This window comes from Stenella coeruleoalba (genome assembly GCF_951394435.1).
Source record: "Stenella coeruleoalba genome assembly, chromosome: 5".
In the NCBI taxonomy this organism is placed as follows: Eukaryota; Metazoa; Chordata; class Mammalia; order Artiodactyla; family Delphinidae; genus Stenella; species Stenella coeruleoalba.
In genome coordinates, this window is record NC_137150.1 from 11,600,554 (window position 1) to 11,624,166 (window position 23,613).

Sequence of the window (23,613 nt, forward strand, 5' to 3'; positions counted from 1 at the left end):
GTGGGAACAGCTCACAACAAAGGAGGAAGGAAAAGGCACATGCCTTAGCTCAGAGGTGTGCTTCCTAGAGGGAGAGAAAACATGCCTGTGGGAAACAATCAGTGACCAACTCAAAAGGTGTGTGACTCAGCTCACACTAGTATAACAATTATGTACAAAGGCCTGGAGGGCATGGTGTTAAAGGGATGGACATGGGGATCTGGGATTGGTTGGCTACTTAATTAATGAAGGCTGCTTGAATGGAAGTCATTGAATCTGGTTATAGGAAATGATGGGAAGCAGCAAGAGAATAGTTTCACAGACTCAGAGACATAGAGAACACACTTGTGGTTGCCAAGGGGGTGGGGGGTGGGGAGGGATTGATTGGGAGTTTGGGATTAGCAGGTGCAAACTATTACATATAGAAAGGGTAAACAACAAGGTCCTACTGTGTAGCACAGGGAAGCATATTCACTATCCTGAGATAAACCATAATGGAAAATAATGTGTATATGTATATATATGAATAACTGAATCACTTATCTGTACAGGAGAAATTAACACAACATTGTAAATCAACTATGCTTCAATAAAATAATTTTTTAAAGAAAAATAGTAGTTTCAACAAAGGAATAAAGCAGGGTCAACAAAGAGAGAGGTTGTCTTTCATTATGATCAAGGAGAATATGAAGTAGAAAGAAACCCAGTGATCTCATTTCTGGAAATTTATGCTAAGGAAATAAAGGAAAAAAAATTATAGGTACAGAGGTTGCTGAAATATTATTCATTAGAGAAAAATGACTATATAAGTAGACTGTTTATACTTATAGAATAATTGGGTTATAGTCCATCATGCTCTGATAAAATATTAAGCAGATATGATTTTTATGAAGACTCACACAAATATGAAAAATATTGTCATTAAAAACTAGAAAATTAAATTGACTCTTCATTTTTACATATAGGTAAATATATATACATAGAAACAAATACTAGAAGAGGAATTGGGAAAATGTAACCATGTATTGTGTTAGGGTGGTAGAATTCTAGGTGATTTGTCTTTCTTCATGTTTCAATTTATATTCATGCCTATACAATCACAGTCAGAAGAATGGAAAATGGGAAAATCAGAAAGACTTATTATAAGAGACTGGATAAAAATGTAGTCATTGCAAGTATATGGCCAGGAAAGACCAACAACAAAAACAAGTTTAAAACAACTGTAAGGACTCCCTCTTGCAAGAGCACCAGAATCACAAGTAACTGCTGAACAATCATTGATAAAAAAACACTGGAACTCACTAAAAAAGATACATCACATCCAAAGACAAAGGAGAAACTACAATGAGATGGTAGGAGGGGGTGCAATCACAATAAAATCAAATCTCATAACTGGTGAGTGGGTGACTCACAAAATGGAGAACAATTATACCACAGAAGTCCACCCACTGGATTGAAGGTTCTGAGACCCATGTCAGGCTTCCCAGCCTGGGGGTCCGGCAACAGGAGGAGGAATTCCCGGAGAATTAGACTTTGAAGGCTAGCAGGATTTGATTGCAGAACTTAAACAGGACTGGGGGATACAGAGATTCCACTCTTGGAGGGCAAACACAAAGTAGTGTGTGTATCAGGACCCAGGGAGAAGGAGAAGTGACCTCATAGGAGACTGAATGAGACCTACCTGCTAGTGTTGGAGGGTCTCCTGCAGAGGTGGGGGGTGGCTGTGGCTCACTGCAGGGAAATGGACACTGGCAGCAGAAGTTCTGGGATGTACTCCTTGACATGAGCACTCCTAGAGTCCATGATTAGCACCACTAAAGAGCCTGTAGCCTCAAGTGCTGGGTCACCTCAGGCCAAACAACGAATAGGGAGGGCACTCACCCCCACCTATCACCAGACAAGTAGATTAAAGTTTTACTGAGCTCTGCCCACCTGAGCAACACCCAGCTCTACCCACCACCAGTCCGTCCCATCAGGAAGCTTGCACAAGCCTCTTAGATAGCCTCATCTACCAGAGGGAAGACTATAGAAACAAGAACTACAATCCTGAAGTCTGTGGAACAAAAACCACATTCACAGAAAGACAGATAAAGTGAAAAGGCAGAGGGCTATGTACCAGATGAAGGAACAAGATAAAACCCCAGAAAAACAATTAAATGAAGTGGAGATAGGCAACCTTCCAGAAAAAGAATTCAGAATATTGATAGTGAAGATGATCCAGGACCTTGGAAAAAGAATGGAGGTAAAGATTGAGAAGATGCAAGAAATGTTTAACAAAGACCTAGAAGAATTAAAGAACAAACAGAGATGAACAATACAATAACTGAAATGAAAAATACACTAGAAGGAATCAATAGCAGAATAACTGAGGCAGAAGAACGGATAACTGACCTGGAAGAAGACAGAATGGTGGAATTCACTGCCATGGAACAGAATAAAGAAAAAAAGAATGAAAATAAATGAAGACACCCTAAGAGACCTCTGGGACAACATTAAACGGACCAATATTTGCATTATACCAGTCCCAGAAGAAGAGAGAGAGAAAGGATCTCAGAAAATATTTGAAGAGATTATAGTTGAAAACTTCCCTAACATGGGAAAGGAAATAGCTGCCCAAGTCCAGGAAGCACAGAGAGTCCCAGACAGGATAAACCTAAGGAGAAACACACCAAGACACATAGTAATCAAATTTACAAAAATTAAAGACAAAGAAAAATTATTAAAAGCAACAAGGGAAAAACAACAAGTAACATACAAGGGAACCCCCATAAGGTTAACAGCTGATTGCTCAGCAGAAACTCTACAAGCCAGGGAGGAGTGGCATGATATATTTAGAGTGATGAAAGGGAAAAACCTACAACCAAGATTACTCTACCCAGCAAGGATCTCATTCAGATACAATGGAGAAATCAAAAGCTTTATAGACAAGCAAAAGCTAAAAGAATTCAGCACCACCAAACCAGCTCTACAACAAATGCTAAAGGAACTTCTCTAAGTGGGAAACACAAGAGAAGTAAAGGACCTACAAAAGCAAACCCAAAACAATTAAGAAAATGGTAATAGGAACATACATATTAATAATTACCTCAAATGTTAATGGATTAAATGCTCCAGCCAAATTAGTGAATGGATACAAAAACAAGATATATATATATAATATATATATATATATATATATAATATATATATTATATATATATATATATGCTGTCTACAAGAGACCCACTTCAGTCCAAGGGACACATACAGACTGAAAGTGAGGGGATGGAAAAAGATATTCTATGAAAATGGAAATCAAAAGAAAGCTGGAGTAACAATACTCATATCAGATAAAATAGACTTTAAAATAAAGAATGTTACAAAAGACAAGGAAGGACACTACATAATGATCAAGGGTTCAATCCAAGAAGAAGATATAACAATTATAAATATATATGCACCCAGCATAGGAGCACCTCAATACATAAGGCAAATGCTAACAGCTATAAAACAGGAAATCGACAGTAACACAATAATAGTGGGGGACTTTAACACCTCACTTATACCAATGGACATATCATACAGAGAGAAAATTGATAAGGAAACACAAGCTTTAAATGACACAATAGACCAGTGTATTTAATTGATATTTATAGGACATTCCATCCAAAAACAGCAGATCACACTTTCTTCTCCAGTGCCCATGGAACATTCTCCAGGATAAATCACATCTTCGGTCACAAATTAGCCTTGGTAAATTTAAGAAAATTGAAATCATATCAAACATGTTTTCCAACCACAACGCTATGAGATTCGAAATGAATTACAGGGAAAAAAAACGTAAAAAACACAAACCCATGGAGGCTAAACAATGAGTTACTAAATAGCCAAGAGATCACTGAAGAAATCAAAGAGGAAATCAAAAAACACCTAGAGACAAATTACAACAAAAACACAGTAATCCAAAACCTATGGGATGCAACAAAAGCAGTTCTAAGAGGAAAGTTTATAGCAATACAAGCCTACCTCAAGAAACAAGAAAAATCATAAATAAATAATCTAACCTTACACCTAAAGGGACTAGAGAAAGAAGAACAAACAAAACCCAAAGTTAGCAGAAGGAAAGAAATCATAAAGATCAGAGCAGAAATAAATGAAATAGAAACAAAGAAAATAGTAACAATGATCAATAAAACTGAAAGCTGGTTCTTTGAGAAGATAAACTAAATTGTTAAACAATTAGCAAGACTCATTGAGAAAAAGAGGGAGAGGACTCAAATCAATAAGAATAGAAATGAAAAAGGAGAAGTTACAACAGACACCACAGAAATACACAGCACCCTAAGAGACTACTACAAGCAAATCTATGCCAATAAAATGGACAACCAGGAAGAAACGGACAAATTCTTAGAAAGGTATAACCTTCTAAGACTGAGCTAGGAAGAAATAGAAAATATGAACAGACCAATCACAAGTAATGAAATTGAAACTGTGATTAAAAATCTTCCAACAAACAAAAGTCCAGTACCAGATGGCTTCCTGGGTGAATTCTATCAAACATTTAGAGAAGAGCTAACACCCATCCATCTTGAACTCTTCCAAATAATTGCAGAGGAAGAAACACTCCCAAACTCATTCTATGAGGCCACCATCAGCCTGATACCAAAACCAGACAAAGATACTACAGAAAAAGAAAATTACAGACCAATGTCACTGATGAATATAGATGCAAAAGTCCTCAACAAAATGCTAGCAAACAGAATCCAACAACACATTAAAAGGATCATACACCATGATCAAGTGGGATTTATCCAGGGATGCAAGGATTCTTCAATATACACAAATCAATCAATGTGATATACCATATTAACAAACTGAAGGATAAGAACCATATGATAATCTCAGTAGATGCAGAAAAAGCTTTTGACAAAATTCAACACCCATTTATGATAAAAACTCTCCAGAAAGTGGGTATAGAGGGAACCTAACTCAACATGATAAAGGCCATATCCGACAAACCCACAGCAAACATCATTCTCAATGGTGAAACACGGAATGCATTTCCTCTAAGACCAGGAAAAAGACAAGGATGTACACTCTCGCCACTATTATTCAACATAGTTTTGGAAGTCCTAGCCACCACCATCAGAGAAGAAAAAGGAATACATATTGGAAAAGAAGAAGTAAAACTGTCACTGTTTACAGATGACATGATGCTATACATAGATAATCTTAATGATGCCACCAGAAAACTACTAGAGCTAATCAATGAATTTGATAAAGTAACAGGATACAAAATTAATGCACAGAAATCTCTGGCATTCCTATACACTAACAATGAAAGATCAGAAAAAGAAGTTAAGGAAACAATCCCATTCACCATCACAACAAAAAGAATAAAATACCTAGGAATAAACCTCCTGAAGGAGGTAAAAGACCTGTACTCAGAAAACCATAAGACACTGACGAAAGAAATCAAAGATAACACAAACAGATGGAGAGATATACCATGTTCTTGGATTGGAAGAATCAATATTGTGAAAACGACTGTACTACCCAAAGCCATCTACAGATTCAATGCAATCCCTCTCAAATTACCAGTGATATTTTTTTACAGAGCTAGAACAAAAAAATCTTAAAATTTGTATGGAGACACAAAAGACCCCAAATAGCCAACACAATCCTGAGGGGAAAAAATGGAGCTGGAGGAATCAGGCTCCCAGACTTCAGACTATACTACAAAGCTACAGTAATCAGACAGTATGGTACTGGCACAAAGATAGACATATAGATCAATGGAACAGGATAGAAAGCCCAGAGATACACCCACGCACCTATGGTCAATTAACCTGTGACAAAGGAGGCAAGGATAAACAATGAATAAAAAACAGTTTCTTCAATAAGTGCTGCTGGGAAAACTGAACAGCTACATGTAAAAGAATGAAATTAGAACTCTTCCTAACACCATACACAAAAATATACTCAAAATGGACTAAAGAACTAAATGTAAGGCCATACACTATAAAACTCTTAGAGAAAAACATAGAAAGAACATTCTTTGACGTAAATCACAGCAAGGTCTTTTCTGACCCACCTCCTAGAGTAATGGAGATGAAAACAAAAATAAACAAATGGGACTTAATGAAATTTAAAAGCTCTTGCACAATAAAGGAAACTATAAATGAGATGAAAAGAAAACCCTCAGAATGGGAGAAAATATTTGCAAATGAATCAATGGACAAAAGGTTAATCTCCAAATTATATAAACAACTCATGTAGCTCGATATTAAAAAAACAAACAACCCAATCCAAAAATGGGCAGAAAACCTAAATGGACATTTCTCCAAAGAAGACATACAGATGGCCAAGAAGCACATGAAAAGATGCTCAACATAACTAATCATTAGAGAAATGCAAATCAAAACCACAATGAGTTATCACCTCACACCAGTCAGAGTGGTCGTCATGGCAAACTCTACAAACTATAAATGCTGGAGAGGGTGTGGAATAAATGGGACCGTCTTGCACTCTTAGTGGGAATGTAAATTGATATAGCCACTATGGAGAACAGTATGGAGGTTCCTTAAAATACTAAAAATAGAATTACCATATGACCCAGCAATCCCACAACTGGGCATATACCCTGAGAAAACCATAATTCAAAAAGATGCATGCACCCCAATGTTCATTTCAGCACTATTTACAATAACCAGGTCATGGAAGCAACCTAAATGTCCACTGACAGACGAATGGCTAAAGAAGATGTAGTACATATATACAATGGAATATTACACAGCCATAAACAGGAATGAAATTGGGTCATTTGTAGAGACATGGTTGTACCCAGAGGCTGTCATATGGAGTGAAGTAAGTCAGAAAGAGAAAAACAAATATCGTATGTTAATTCATTTATGTGGAATCTGGTAAAATGGTACAGAAGAACCGGTTTGCAAGGCAGAAATAGAGACACAGATGTAGAGAACAAACATATGGACACAAAGGGAGGAAAGCCGGGGGGAGGAGGTGGTGGTGGGATGAATTGGGAGATTGGGATTGACATGTATACACTAATATGTATAAAATAGATAACTAACAACCTGCTGTATAAAAAAATAAATAATTAAAATAAAATTTAAAATAAATAAATAAATAAAAACTCTAAGACCACAGCGGGAGAGGTTTGGTACCACTGAGGATGAGAAGGCAGAGGAAGAATTGTGAAGAAAATCTATTGGTAGGAAGAAGTGATGAGTTTAAACATTTTAGAGGCAGAGGAATGCTGTGTAGACCCTAAAGTGAAATGATCTACAGGCAGAATGGAAGCTGGAGTTACTAACATCCTTAGAGCCGCAGGGATGAATGAGCTTCCAAAGGATGTGAAACTAGAGAGACAGAAATAGAATTCCAAGAGATGAACCCAGGGAGATGCATTAGCAAAAAGAGTGGGCCCAACACCAGAAAAAATGGCACTGCAGAGATGAGGAAATCCCACCAAGTGTGGGCAACTTGGAAAGAGGCAAGAAGCAGCCAGTGGAGAAAACTCCAATGTTGAGTGGGGGAACCCATGTCAAAGATGTCACTTGAGAGCTGAAAGGCTCTCCAGCACAGGGAGGAGGTGAGAACCAGCCTGGGGCACAGGGAGAGGACAAGAGGAGAGCTATTGTAGGGAGAGGAGTGTGTGATCTAAATCAGGGAAGACCCAAGGGGTGGAAGGGGCAGGGAGGTGAATACCTATCTTGGAGGATTTGGGGTGTGAGGGCATTTTCCAACACTGCATGAAAGGAGTTAGCCAAGAAATTAAGGGGTTGTTGTGGAGTGGGCAGAATCTATAACCAGACAGGGTGCTGATCAGAGAGCATGGAACTCTAGAATGCAGAACTGAGATAGGGGTTTGGGTGACAGGCCTTTGGAGCTAATTCAGATGCCCTGCAAGGTTGGACTCCTGCTGCACCATGTTTGTTCTTCAGCCCTACAGCAGCTCCAGACGCACTGGCATGAGGGCCCTGGGATGGTGGATGGGAACTTCCCCCGGAATAAAGTAAGAGATCTAGGAAGCTGGGGAGAAAGGAGAGAGAAAGGGAGGTTGGGAATAAAACAGGAGGGCCCAAGTAATTGGAGTCTTAGAAGGAGAGACATAAAAAAGAGAATTTTCAGGAAAAACTAAATTAAAAAAAAGAAACACCCTAAAAGAGGTCAAGTAGTTTCCCCAGACTGAAACTCAGACAAATGCACCTAATTCTAGAGTTTGTTCTTCTGGCCTCACAGCTGGGCTGGAAGTTAACAAATGGGACTTCTCAGTCAGGAAGAGAGATCTATTTCAGGCCTTGAGATGCAGAGGAGGCCGTGAGTTCTGTGTGCTCTCTGTTGGCAGTCAGCATCTCAGCAACTGTAGGATGAAGACAAACAAAAATGTTCCTAGGGTTGATGTGAGGGTGTTTGTGGGCTGTGGGCCAGCAGGATGGATGACCAGTTTGTTGACAGGGCTAGTAAAATCTTTTATTGTCTCGGAGTGCTTCATTTGCTTCCTAGGAATTGAGTAAAATGAACATGGAAATTGTCAGGCCTGTGCTTTCTTCAAGATTTGCCAATAGTTCCCCCTGTTACATCTCATGCTTACCAGGTAAATCACTTGGAGAAACCAGATGCTCGGGAGAAAGCAGAGGATTCCCTCAGTCTGGATACAAGATCACACAAACACAGGAGCTGTATTTTTTTTAGCAGAGACGAAGTTCATTTGGAAATCTCCACAGCTCTGCAGAAAAATAGAGGTTCCCAAGGTGCTCATCAGGGAAGAAAATAAGACCCCGTATTTTAGTCCTGCCTTGTTGAATGGCTCTCAGAAGGCTGTAAAATAGAGACAAAACAAATTGAATTTTAGCTATCTTACCTTTTAATCAGAGGCTCATCTGTTCTGTTTCTAAAACAAGTGATCAGTGATTCAAATTTCAACCAGAATTCTGCTAATGTCTGCTGGCCACAGCTCACAAGGAGGAAAGGTCAGGAAGATCCACAAAATAATAAACTTCTGTGTCCACCCTCCTCCATCCTTTAACCTTGGCTTCCTGTTACTAGAAACTAGCCCCATTTGCAATTAGAGTTAAACAGAATATTAAACTTTGTTGAAATTTTATTTTTTGGATTATTTTCAGTCAGCATTCCAAAAGTGTAACAGACTCTTTCTCTCTCTCTCCTCTTTATAGCTTGTTGGAAAGGTGAGTATCCTTACCATATTATGCAGCTTGCTGAAATAATTCTTGCATTCTGACAAGACCATATACACACTACTATATATAAAATAGATAACCAACAAGGACCTACTGTATAGCACAAGGAACTATACTCAATAGTTTATAACAACCTATAAGGGAAAAGAATTGGGAAAAAATAGATATATATATGTATGTCTAACTGAATCACTTTGTTGTAACTAACACAACACTGTAAATCAACTATACTTCAATAAATAAAAAAAAATAAAAGTAAATGGGCAAAATATTTGAATAAACACTTCACAAAGGAAAAAAAAAGAAACTCTCATCCCCATGGGAAAAGAGACTTCTTCCTTCTGTGCAGACACTTATTATGACTATAATTTTAAGTGTCATGTTTGGACTTAACTATAAAATGCTGACCGCCAGCTCCCAGATCTTTCACACTGCTGTTCTTTCCAGGTCCTGCCAGTTTCCAACTAATTTTCTTCACGGGGTAGGTCCTGTGTTGCTGGGCAATTCAGTGCAGGGCTGCTCGCTGCCTGACCCATTCTGTTGTTCCATCTGCTGCTGAGTCCGTGGACACTGGCTCCTTGGACGGGTGATGTTTCCTTTCCTCTCTCTGACCTCCATTCACAGCTTTCACCTCCATGTGCCCACCACTCGTCAGCCTGACCCAGAGCATGGAGGATGGTCTTCTTGGGGCCTAGACTACAGTCGGTGTTCTGTGGTGCCTTAGACCCCTCGGATGATGTCACCCCTGAGCCGGTTAAGTCAACTCCAAGAGCTCCTGGTCTCCTAGAGGCCTGCTGACATAGATCCACCGGATCTTTGAGCTCATCCCAAAGTTTGGCACCATTCACTTTATTCCAAAAAAAGAAAATCTTAGTAAATCTAAGCACTCAGTAAAACTTCAGGGGTTTGAATTAAATTTATCAGGTACCCTACTGGGCACTAAGAAAGGGAGAGATTAAAAATAAATGGAAACTTGTGCTGCCTTCTAGGAAAATCTGTGATGATAGGTCTGAAGATGCTATCTACCACTTCATTAATCATTTTTAGTATAGGGCTAAGAAATAAGGCATAGTCCATTTTTCTCATTTTCTTTTTCATTATTGGCTTGCATATTTTAAAAATTTCTTCACAGCAAAATGTCTTGATTCAAAATACATCTCAAAATCAACACTTCCTCTTCTATTTCTGTTACTGGTAACAATGGTGGGGAGATGCTATATTTTGAGTTTTATGCATTTTGATAGTTAGCTAGGTTGGGGAGAGTAGATGTAGATGAGGGGGTGCTTAATTTTTAAATAATTTCATTTTCTCTTCCTGTGTTCAGACTTTAACAAGGACTTTGAAAAGTTTGGTTTGATACATAGGGCAGATTACCTATGAAATTCCCAAAGTGCAGTCATCATAAAACTATTAGGATTGAGTTGGAGATTACAGACAGTCCCATCTTTATAATAGCTTGTTGAAAGCCTGCCATGGTCCACTGTGCTGCCCCCTTCCTCCTGCCACCCTCGCTGTCATCCCAAAGCCCCTGAAATCCTCTCTCTCTGGAAACAGCCTCTTTGTCCTCTGAATCCCTGTGAAGAATAATAATCACTCTCTACCTTTCAATATCGTGATCTTCCCCAGACAAGTTCCTCGAGGGCAAACTTGGATTTGTTCATCTTCATATGTATCTCACAGCACATGTTACCCTGCATTTCACATGGTGGATACTCAATAAATGTTTGCACATAAGTGGATGAAAATCTTCCAGCTGACTTTATCATTATTAGTAGATCATTTCTGAAGATTTTTTTTTTTTTGTGGTACGTGGGCCTCTCACTGTTGTGGTCTCTCCCGTTGCAGAGCACAGGCTCTGGACGCGCAGGCTCAGCAGCCATGGCTCACGGGCCCATCCGCTCCACAGCATGTGGGATCTTCCTGGACCGGTGCACGAACCTGTGACCCCTGCATCAGCAGGCGGACTCTCAACCACTGCGCCACCAGGGAAGCCCCATTTCTGAAGATTTTTGAAGAGAATAAACTTTCAGATTTTTTTTTGAATTTTATATTTTTTATACAGCAGGTTCTTATTAGTTATCCATTTTATACATATTAGTATATACATGTCAATCCCAATCCCCCAATTCATCACACCACCACCACCCCCCACCACCACTTTCCCCACTTGGTGTCCATATGTTTGTTCTCTACATCTGTGTCTCTATTTCTGCCCTGCAAACTGGTCATCTCTACCATTTTTCTAGGTTCCACATATATGCGTTAATATACAATATTTGTTTTTCTCTTTCTGACTTACTTCACTCTGTATCACAGTCTCCAGATCCACCCACGTCTCTACAAATGACCCAATTTCGTTCCTTTTTATGGCTGAGTAATATTCCAGTGTATATATGTACCACATCTTCTTTATCCATTCATCTGTCGATGGGCATTTAGGTTGCTTGCATGTCCTGGCTATTGTAAATAGAGCTGCAGTGAATATTGTGTTACATGATTCTTTTTGAATTATGGTTTTCTCTGGATATATTCCCAGTAGTGGGATTGCTGGGTCATATAGTAATTCTATTTTTAGTTTTTTAAGGAACCTCCATACAGTTCTCCATAGTGGTTGTATCAATTTACATTCCCACCAACAGTGCAAGAGGGTTACCTTACCTTCAGATTTTCTGATAAGCCATAGTTTCCTTTAAAAATTTTCCATACAGTAAAATTCACTCTTTTGTTCGGTTTTTACACATGCATAGATTCATGTAATCACCACCACAATCAAGATACAGCAAGTTCCATCAGCTCAAATACTCCTTCCAATTTCTTTTTAAATAGTAGAATGATGGTGGGCAGTGAAGTCTGAGCATTATATAGCAAAATATCACTGCTCTGTATTTAGGTAACACCTTCAGGCTAACAAAGGAGAGTCTTTTCCTCCCTTTACATGTGGGTACCTCTGGTTCTAGGGTTTACGTGACACTTGCATTTTCCCAGACCTCAGTGTCAACCTATCTCACTGGAGTAAAGGGAATGGGAAAGGCTTTTGACCCAGTGAAATAACTTAATACTTTTGCTTCTCATCTTTGTAGAAAAGTGTCCAGTGTATCCAACAGAGCTAGTATTTGCCCTGGACCAGTCCTACGATATCACAGAGCAGAGATTTAATGAAACGAGGGACGTCATCATTTCTATTGTCAATGACCTTCACATCAGGGAAAATAATTGCCCTGTGGGAGCAAGAGTTGTCGTGGTTTCCTTCGACTTAGACACCAACTACCTCATCCGTGGGTCTGACTACCATAGTAAGAAGCAACTCCTCCAGCTTCTTTCCCAAATTAAATATCAAAACTCCGGAGAAGTCCGAGACATTGGTAACTCGATGAAGTTTGTGGCTCGGAACATCTTCAAGCGGATGTTAGCAGGAGCCAATGTGCAGAGAGTCGCTGTGTTTTTTAGCAATGGACAATCTGCCAGTAGGTCATCCATCATCACGGCCACCATGGAGTTTAGTGCCTTGGATATCAGCCCTGCAGTCTTTGCTTTTAATGAAAGAGTTTCCCTTGAGGAGGCTTTTGAGGTAAGTACTTCCCTGGTCAACGTATTTATTTTTAAGATATTAGTACTGGCAGGACAGGAATACTGGGGAGTATGGGGACAGATGTGGCCTCTTGACCTCCTTTGCAATTTTCACAGCTGTATTGTTGCCAGGGTCTGAAATCCAATTTTTAATAAGCACAGTAGCCAATGATAGCAGCCACCTTTGTTCAGGTCCTGCTGGGCACCAGGCACTGTCCCTAGAGCTTTACATAAACACTCAGGCATTTGCCAACCCTCTGAAGTAAATGCACGTTATCTCCATTTAAAAATCAGGAAACTGAGGCCCAGAGAGTTTGAGTGACTTCTTCAATTTTGTACAGCTATTAAGTGGCTAAATCAAGATTTGAAATAGGGCTATCAGTATAATGCTTTACCAGCCCTCTGCCAACCTGGTGTTTCTCAAATCTGTCATCTGCTAGCTGAATCTCATTGAACAGCTGGACTTAACCTGTAATGGGTGAAGTTTATGGGGTTTTTGAACCCTTAAGGTGTAAAACTTTGATGAGTATGAACCTTTTTCCCAAGAGAGGTTCCATCACTTTTCGATTCACAGATTCTCATGGGATCTGTGCTTCCCTCTTTCTCCCTGCAAACTGAAGAACTTCTCCATCTACTGTTCAACTATTTTAAAATCTACTCATTATCCATGAAATACATGCTCCTGGACCTGGGTGGAATCATTATGTCATCCAAGAGGTTATAAAGGTCTTTTTTTTTTTTTTTTTTTTTTTTTTTTTTTTTTTTTTTGTGGTACGCGGCTTCTCACTGTTGTGGCTTCTCCCGTTGCGGAACACAGGCTCTGGACGCGCAGGTTCAGCGGCCATGGCTTACGGGCCCAGCCGCTCCGCGGCATGTGGGATCTTCCTGGACCGGGGCACGAACCCGTGTCCCCTGCATTGGCAGGCGGACTCTCAACCACTGCGCCACCAGGGAAGCCCTATAAAGGTCTATATTTACACAAATACACATGTCTACTATAAAAAGAAAAGCCCTCTATAACATGAAGAGAGTCAATAATCGTAAGATATCCATGAATATTTTGGAAATAGGAGTCATAGGGAGAATAGATCCTGACAGAAAGGATTGTAGGAATTTGAAGTAGTTTCTATAAAAATAATTACTTCCCAACATAGATAATTTATTTATTGGTTTTGTTATGGTATATGTCTCCCCACTAGAATGTAGGATAGAGTTTTTATCTGCTTTGTTCATTTCTGTATCCCCAGCACCTAGAATATTACCTATTTAACATTGTAGGCATTCAATAAATATTTGTTGAATGAATGCATGGATGAATGAAGAGCATGTGATTGACCCCTGTGAATAAACTTCCTTGATTACCAAGGTTGCAGTTAATCTTTACATGGGGGACCAACAAGGTCAAACACAAAATGACACCCAAAGTATCCAGTTTCATAAAAACTAGAGAGTAGGAATGTAGTAGCTACTTTCTAACTATAAGGCTGGGATGATAATAAATATTACCAAATGCTCAGTCAGCACTTTACAGAAAAACAGAGGGGGTGGTTTTTCTACCTTTTAATTTCACAAGGGAGAAAGAACAAAAGCATGAGCATCTCTGTTGATTGAGAGATCCCCTCATCACCTGGGAATTATAGATTTCTATTATTGTAATTAAATTGTCTGTATTGCATGGTGCCTCATACAGAGTAAATGCCCAATATATAGTTATTGAGTCTGAATGAATGAATGCTATATATTGCCCATCTCAGTGAGTATCAAAGCAAAAATATAATCAAGAAACAGACAAAATCAGGCAGTGTACTACCAAGAATTTTGAATAGACTTAGTGTCCTCTGTCTACATCCTTTTGGAATAGAACTTTTAAAATTTGAAGTATAGTTGATTTACATGCTGTGTTAATTTCTGCTGTACAAAACGTGATTCAGTTATATATATATATATATGTATACACACACACACACATATATATATATATAGGCATACATATACATTCTCTTTTATATACTTTTCCATTATGGTTTACCACAGGATATTGAATATAGTTCCCTTTGCTATACAGTAGGACCTTGTTGTTTATCCATTCTATATATAATAGTTTGCACCTTCTAATCCCAAAATCCCAATCCGTCCCTCCCCTCCCACCCCCTTGGCAATCACAAGTCTGTTCTCTATGTCTGGGAGTCTATTTCTGTTTTGTAGATATGTTCATTTGTGTCATATTTTAGATTCCACTAGTGATGTCACATGGTATCTGTCTTTCTCTTTCTGACTTCACTTAGTATGATAATCTCTAGGCCCATCCATGTTGCTGCAAATGGCATTATTTCACTTATTTTATGGCTGAGTAATATGGAATAAACTTTTGATTGGAATTTGTGATTGGAGAAATCCACTTGACATCTGAAAGATATGCCTTCTTCTAGATAGTGTGATTGGTTGGAAATAGTTGGAATCACTACTTAAAGAGGCTAAAGGAAACTTGTGAATGTAAAATTTCTGCAAGACCCAACCCCAGAAACTGATGTATAGTACATAAACAGCTGGTGCATAATCAGAGGTGTGTGAAAATTCAGTGCAGAATTACAGGTTTGGAGATAAGAATGAGATATTAATATCTACCCCAGTGGGTGAATCTTGTGGTTAACTTGTGGTAGTTTCCTCATCATAAAATTGGGTTGCTCATACCTGTTCTATATGCTTCCTTGGGTTATGTTTAGGATCAAGGGGGGATAGTGTGTGTGTGTGTGTGTGTGTGTGTGTGTGTGTGTGTGTGTGTGTGTGTGTATGCATAAAGTTGCACTGAATAGAGCAATGGGCTACAATGCAAGGTGATGGTGATTAGTTAGGTGTTTTTCAAACTCTTAAAGTGTGTGCACAGTGTATTGCTGATGATGACTAAAGAAAATGAGCAAGTAAGCATATACTTCTTTTTTGATGCAGTTTGACAACACGGGAACATTTCAGGTGCTTCCTGTTCCTCCAAATGGGGAATATGAACCATTAGAAAGACTTCGGCACTGTACTCTTTGCTATGGTAAGACTAATGAGAAGAATTTATTGTGCTGAAACACTTAAATGCCTTCTGGGTGAGTTATTAAATCTACCTTTATCAAAGAATTATATTTTTGATTGTAGATTCTAAGTTTTCCGATCTTTCAACACCATATGTCAGAGTTTCAATCTCTGTAATGTTTGAAGTTTCCATAGAATGTGAAAATTGGTTTAGAAGATTATCCCAATTGATTCGGCTTTTCCTGGGGACAATTTGATAGTTTGTATCAAAAGCTTCTAAAATATTTAAAATATTTTCTAAAAGAGTTTGGACATGTCTTATACACTTTAAGTATACATCTTACTTACATCTGCTTTCAACAAAGACATTCCCAAATCGTCTGCTAGTGGCCACAGAAATTATGGGGATGTTGAAAATTCCTTATTAATTTAAATGATGTGAGATTGAAGAGGTATTGATCAGATGATTAATTTTTGGTAATCAGTCCCTTTTCACTTGAAGATCTCAAACAACAGTGTCTTCTTGTGCCAACATTGAACCAATGATAAGTCTCTATGTGTTTTCAGATAAATGCTTTCCAAATACTTGCAAGAAAGAGATTTTCTTACCTGAAAATTCATACATGGATGTCGCCTTCCTCTTAGACAATTCTAGGAATATAGCAAGTGATGAGTTTAAGGATGTCAAAGCCTTGGTAAGCTCAATGCTTGACAACTTTGATATTGCCTCAGACCCTGTAACCTCAGACTCTGGTGATAGGATTGCCTTGTTGAGCTACTCTCCTTGGGATGGGAGGAAGAAAGATGCGGTAAAAACAGAGTTTGAGTTTACAACTTATGACAATCAAGCTCTAATGAAGAGGCACATCCAGACTTACCTCCAACAACTAAATGGAGAATCCACCATTGGCCGTGCCCTACTGTGGGCTGTGGAGTATCTCTTCCCAGGAACACCCAGACTGAGAAAACATAGAGTCATCTTTGTAGTCTCTGCTGGAGGAAATCATGAGAGAAAGGAATTCTTAAAGAAGATGGCTCTGAGGGCCAAGTGTCAAGGCTATGTCATATTTGTGATTTCTCTGGGCTCTACACATAAGGAGGACATGGAGGAGCTAGCCAGCCACCCACTTGATCACCATCTGATACAGCTTGGGAGAATTCATAAACCAAACCTGGATTACGCTGTGAAGTTTTTAAAGCCATTTGTGTACTCAGTTAGACGTAAGTCACTATTTTGTTTTCTCTTTGTTTTAATAAATTAGTGTTTGTTAGTAGTATTGATAACCTAACATACCTCTGTATCTATAGCTAACCAAAATATGTGAATTAGATGGTGAAAAGGGGACAGGAATAGGACACATCTTGGTTATACCCTGTTTATGCTTTGGTCATAATGCAGTGAGACCTTTTTCATGATATAATGTCTCTTAGCCAAAATCTCAGCACTAGAAGGAACAGAGTGACTGGAGATCTCCTGAACTTCACTTGCTCAACGTAAAGAAGTTCTAGCAGCTCTTAGGTGGTCTCCAGGTTGAGCATTTAAATAAAAGTTTTCCCTGCTACATCTGGTTTATTTCCAACCTTGGAGTACCCTGGAGACCTGTGTGAGAGTGCTACTCCCAAAGAGTCTGAGCATACAGACCACACAGGAATCTTGTTAAAATGGAGGTTCTGATTCAGTATCTGTAGGATGGAGCCTAATATTCTGCATTTCTAACAGGTTCTTCAGTGATGTCAATGCTTCTGGTCCACAGATCACACTTTGAGTAGAAAGGTTCTAGGCCAATGCACTACAAAGTGTTACCCATTGGACCATGTTAGTCCATAAACTGATGAGTAGAAAGAAATACAGAAACTGAGAATAAGCATCTAGAAACTTTTAAAGCAATGTGACATTGCCACATTATACAAGTGTATAAACAGTGGACATTGTCTCATTGAACAAGATATAAACCAAAAGTATCAGTCTGCAAAAGGCTAGAAATAAAAATACCTTGTCCTTCACCGCAAGTGGTGTGAGAAATGCTCTTTCTATAGAGGTGGTTCTCAGCTGGGGATGATTTTGCCCCCCAGATGACATTTGGAAATGTCTGGAGACAATTTTGGTTGTCAGAACTAAGAGAGAGGATACTACTGGTATTTAGTGGGTAGAGACCAAGGATGCTGCTAAATATCCTACAATGCACAGGGCGCCCCCCACAGCAAAGAACAATCCAGCCCAAAATGTCAATAGCATTGAGGTTGAGAAATCCTGCTCTAGAGGATCCCATGGAATCAGAGCTGAACCTTTTCTTTCTGGGAATCTGACAAGTGTAGAGTTAGGTTCTGTTGGAACCAATCCCACCACCGTAGGAGTCTTCCACCCCAGGAAGATTCCACCAAGGAATCTTCAATACCACCATAGTGACAACGTCTTGGAAGTTCACTCTTCCAAGTTCACTTGGAAGTTCACTCTTCATTGCAGAAGGAGTTTCCCCTTTCTCCTGTGACTCATATTCAACTGAAGAATCCAGTAATTACCCCTTTGGGAATATCATGTTATTTCTTTAACTCTAAATGCCTTCCATTGTATAATGCACCATTGTATTATGAAAAATGAAAGAAAAAGTGCTTCCAGTTAAATGTTGATACTGACATTCCTGTTAGAGTTTTTTTATTTTATAGTCTTCAAAAGAGTTCTTTTAGACAGACTATGATATGTCACTCTCGTGCGTACATAAAAAGGGAATATATGTGAAATACACTTGGTTAAGGCATTCCTAAAACTTCTTCTAGTCAAAATTTGACTTTTGTGAGTTCTTTCTTGACTCAGAGTCATTGATATCCATCTTTTCCCATGCAATATTTTTCTTTATACCATCAAGATCGATGATGGATTTTTTTAGAAAATCTTTTTTTAATTTAATTTTTGTTGGAGTATAGTTGATTTTAAATGCCGTGCCGGCTCCTGCTGCACAGCAAAGTGAATCAGCCATACATATAATAAATCCACTCTTTTTAAGATTCTTTTCCCATACAGATCATCACAGAGTATTGAGAAGAGTTCCCTGTGCTATACAGTAGGTCCTTATTAGTTATCCATTTTATGTATAGTAGTGTGTATATGTCAATGCACTCCAATAGAGCAGTACTTTAAAAAGACTCTATGAAATAACACAAAACTGGTCTTGCTAGGCTCTTAAATTAGGCTTTGCAATTATTAGAGCTAGCTTACTTTTGATTTCCATCTGAGCAATGTTGTTAAACACATCCAATTCACTGTCTTCCCATAACCACTTGGTTTGTAGAGGTTAAAAGTCTCCTTTACTAATACTTCCGGAAATTTTTTCTAAACTGCTGACCCCAATTCTACAAGTTTTGGTGCTGGCACGTTTGTTGTTCCCACACGTACAGGCGATAACAATGGCATCACGATTCCTTCCTCACCAATAGCAACTGTCAACTGCAATTGATTAGAAGACATAGTCTCATTTCAGAGAAATAGAAAAAAATGCTCATCTTAGAACAAGAGAAATATGATTATTATAAAACCATAAACATTCTGTGAGATATTTTCACAGAGTCTTCGATCATTCAATGGTCAAAGATTTCCTTTCACTAAAACCTATTTATTTTCCTGAATGAGGGGAAAATTATATATTTCTCAGTATTTCACAGTTTATAGAACAACAATAGAAAGAGGTAAAGGAACATATTATTTAGGTCAGTTAGCTAAAATCTTTCCTGTGATTATTTTCCTCCTAGGAAATCAGTGTTAATTGGTGCAGAAGCACAGAAATAGCATCATGTATTAAAATATTACTTTTTCTATTAGCATAAGTCTGAGTGAAAAAGTATTATAGGATCAGAATAAAATTATGTTATCCTGAACATATGGAAATCGTGTCTCTGCATCACAATTAACCCTTAAATGAACAATTTGAGGAGGTCTGTTTCCATGATCCCAGTAATTTTTTGGCTGCAAAATGTTAAAATCAAATTCTGAATGCTATTTCTAGTTGCTACTATTTTCTGTTCTCATCCAAGCCAAATTGTGCTGAAATACTTTAGTGACATTTATTGCTTCAAGAAGATTCCTATTGGAGTTCTCTTTCCCTAGCAAATACAATTTCTAGTTTAAAAATCTAACTATAATTTTCCTCTCTCAATAGGAGGATTCAATCAGTACCCACCACTGATGCTTGAGAACATCTGCAGACTCATCAATTCAAAGGAAGAGGATAATCAAAGTATCAATCTCCTGTGAGTTAGAAAGCTCTGATATTTACAAGTGACTATGGATTGACTGAGGGGTGTGTAACTGCCTGATGGCAGATAAGGTCCCTGAAAGAAAGGCTCTTCATGTATTCCATTTTCTGTAGCAGAAGTTGCACACAAGCATGCTTTCAGGATTGATGTTTTTATAACATCCTCATGAGCTTATTACAATTTTGCTTTAAAATTCATGGTTTCCTCAGAAATTTCCATATTGAAATTTACCCCAGAATTCAGTCTCAACCCACCTCAACTTTACTTCTCATCTCTCCCCATCATAAGCTCTGAGTTCCGGCCACACTGGACTCTTGTCTGCCTTGTGTGATCAGAGGTCCAGGAGTTCACACTCCTGGAGCTCTGGTCACACTGCCTGGGATCCTGTTTCTTCCAGTGAAACCCTACCCATTGTTCATGGCCCTGATTAAACCTGTCTCCTCTTCAAAGCCCATCTTTACACTCAGTCAAAATCCACATTTTTTCCTTTTTTAATAACTTTTTACACCTCTGCTGAGGCACTTATTACAGTTTATCCCTATGTCTTGTCTTACTGAAGTATGGGATTCCATGTGATTCATTGTTTCATTCCCAAAACAGCATGAAAGACCCCACAATATCATTGCACATGTAAATAATTTTCTTTAAAATTTTATCTTGAGTGAAAATATAAATAATTAATCTGAATGGACTTGAACCTCAAACAGAACGAGAATGGCCCATTTGGTTGCTCTGTGCTTTTCTCTATATTTCACCAAGCTTGGATCCCTGACTATAGCCTGTGAAAGCCCAGAGTTAGCCCATAATGGCCCTGTCCCATCAGATTGCAATTAAGCAAAGAGCTTCTCAAAATAGATGCGGTCTTTCCCATAAATCCCATATATCCAAAATGGCAAGATGAAATGTTCCTCAGAATTCATGCAAATACATGTTCCTCTCATATCAGGTTTCATTTATACTTAGTAGTTTAACAAGGAAGCGTCCAGCAGCTCACACCTTCTGAAGGACAATATGGCACTGATGTCCTGTGAAGCAGTGTTTCCCAACATGGAATAAACAATACTCTTATTTAAAGGAAAATTGATTCTTACAGGACTACATTTTAATATAATATTTTAACATGTACAAACACAAATCTAGCTGCAAATACCATACGTGTATCGTTCCTATGCAACTATCAAACAAAAATAAATTCGTACATCAAACCCAAGGAAACTCAGTAAGGCACAAATTTAAAACAGTAATTTAATGTATTAGATGATTCTGCTTAGCCAAAAGAGAATTCCTAAAAACTAAAAAAAGAAATTTTATAAACAAGCATATAAAGAGCCTAAATGTCCATCAACAGATGAATGGATAAAGAAGATATAATACACACACACACACACACACACACACACACACACACACACACACACACACACTGGAATATTACTCAGTCATAAAAAATGAAATAATGCCATTTGCAGCAACATGGATGGACCTAGAGATTATCATACTAAGTGAAGTAAGTCAGACAGAGAAAGACAAATATCATATGATATTGCTTATATGTGTAATCTAAAAAAATGATACAAATGAACTTATTTACAAAAGAGAAATAGACTCACAGACTTAGAAAATAAACTTACAGTTACCAAAGGGGAAAGGTTCAGGGGAGGGGGATAAATTAGGAGTTTGGGATTAACATATACATACTACTATATATAAAATAGGTAAACTACAAGGACTACATAGAGAACTATACTCAATATCTTGTAATAACCTATAATGGAAAAGAATCTGAAAAATATACATATATATGTGTATATATACACATATATATGTATGTATAAATGAATCGCTTTACTGTATACCTGAAGCTAACAGAACATTGTAAATTAACTATGTTTCAATAAAATTTTTTTAATAATATGGTGCATATTGGTAAAATGTGTAAAACATGATGCATGCTGCAGAGTCACCTCTGCTCTCAGCTTGCCCACTCAGTTCTGTGAGTGCTTGATTCCCCAGCACTTGTCTTCACCTGCACTACTGCAAAACGATCATTCCCACTCTAGTCATTGTATCATTTGGCTTTTACTTGGTGTGAATGTATTGTTGATAATATTATGTCTGACTTTATTTCCTTTCCTCATTAACTCTCAACAGTTAAAGTAGTACCACCAGGTGCCAAACAACAGTATCAATGCAAACATAAACATGGACTTGAAATTGCATAAAGGTGCATTAATAGAATAAGAATAAACTTATATTGAATATGTTTTTTACCGTCACCTATATAAAAACACAATATTTTCAAACTATCATTCTTACTCCAAAGAATACAAATGTAGACACCATTTCAGGAAGCATGGTGTCAATGAGATATATTTTATATAGTTTTATTCTTCTCAGAGAAGTTGATGGTAGATTAAATGACTATTTTCTACATTTTCTGTGGAGATTGATATCAAACTGAGACACATTATTTGCTTGTCCCAAGTAACCTATGAGTTTCTTGTCATTTATCTAAAACTCTGTGACAAATCAAACTTGATTTAGTCCAAAGTAGTGTTTCATAGGCTATAAGCAGATGGCAAGAAAGGGAAGGATAAATGGGAATTTACACAAATGTATCAGTATATGCTTTTTTAAAAAAATGAAGTATAGTTGATTTACAATATTATATGAGTTTCAGGAGTACTGCAGAATGATTCAGTACTTTTATAGATTATACTCAATTAAAATTTATTACAAGATAATGGCTATAAGTCCCTGTGCTATACAAAATATCCTTGTTGCTTATCTATTTTATACACAGTAGTTTATATTTCTTAATCCCTTACCCCTAACCTGCTCCTCCCCCCGCACTCTCTCCCCTCTGGTAACCACTAGTCTGTTCTCTGTATCTGTGAGTCTGTTTCTGTTTTGCTATATACATTCATTTGTATTATTTTTTAATTCCACATATAAGTGATATCATACAGTATTTGTCTTTCTCTCTCTGACTTACTTAACTAAGTGTAATATTCTCTAGGTCCATCCCTGTTGCTTCAAATGGCAATAATTCATTCTTTTTTATGGCTGAGTAATATTCTATTTAATATATATACCACATCTTCTTAAGCCAATCATCTGTTGATGGACACTTGGGTTGCTTCCATGTACTGGCTATTGTAAATAGTGCTGCTATGAACATTGGGATTCATATATTTTTTCAAATTAGTGTTTGTGTTTCTTTGGATGTATGCCCAGGATGCGAATTGCTGGATCATATGGTAGCTCTATTTTTAGTTTTTTAAGGAACATCCATACTGTTTTCCATAATCGCTGCACCAATTTACATTCCTGCCAACAGTGTACAGGGTTCCATTTTCTCCACATCCTCATCCTCACCAACATTTGTTATTTGTAGACTTTTTGATGATAGCCATTCTGACAGGTGTGAGGAGCTATCTCATTGTGGTTTTGGTTTGTATTTCTCTGATAATTAGCAATGCTGAGCATCTTTCCATGTGCCTACTGGCCATTTGTATGTCTTCTTTGGAGAAATTTCTATTTAGCTCTTTTGCCCATTTTTTAATTGGTTTTTTTTTATATTGAGTTGTATGAGCTA

At 37.9% G+C, this 23,613-nt stretch overlaps 1 protein-coding gene across 1 annotated transcript in view; it reads left to right on the top strand.

Moving 5' to 3' along the window:
• Nucleotides 1–23,613, top strand: part of COL6A5 (collagen type VI alpha 5 chain) — a gene marked incomplete at both ends in the record, with an annotated part of 107,795 nt that overhangs the window by 55,068 nt on the left and 29,114 nt on the right. Inside the window, 5 exons of the mRNA XM_079923203.1 lie at nucleotides 9,159–9,170; nucleotides 12,263–12,750; nucleotides 15,696–15,789; nucleotides 16,335–16,988; nucleotides 19,919–20,009. Of these exons, the coding sequence (XP_079779329.1) occupies nucleotides 9,159–9,170; nucleotides 12,263–12,750; nucleotides 15,696–15,789; nucleotides 16,335–16,988; nucleotides 19,919–20,009 (1,339 nt within the window). The remainder of the gene's footprint in view (nucleotides 1–9,158; nucleotides 9,171–12,262; nucleotides 12,751–15,695; nucleotides 15,790–16,334; nucleotides 16,989–19,918; nucleotides 20,010–23,613) is intronic.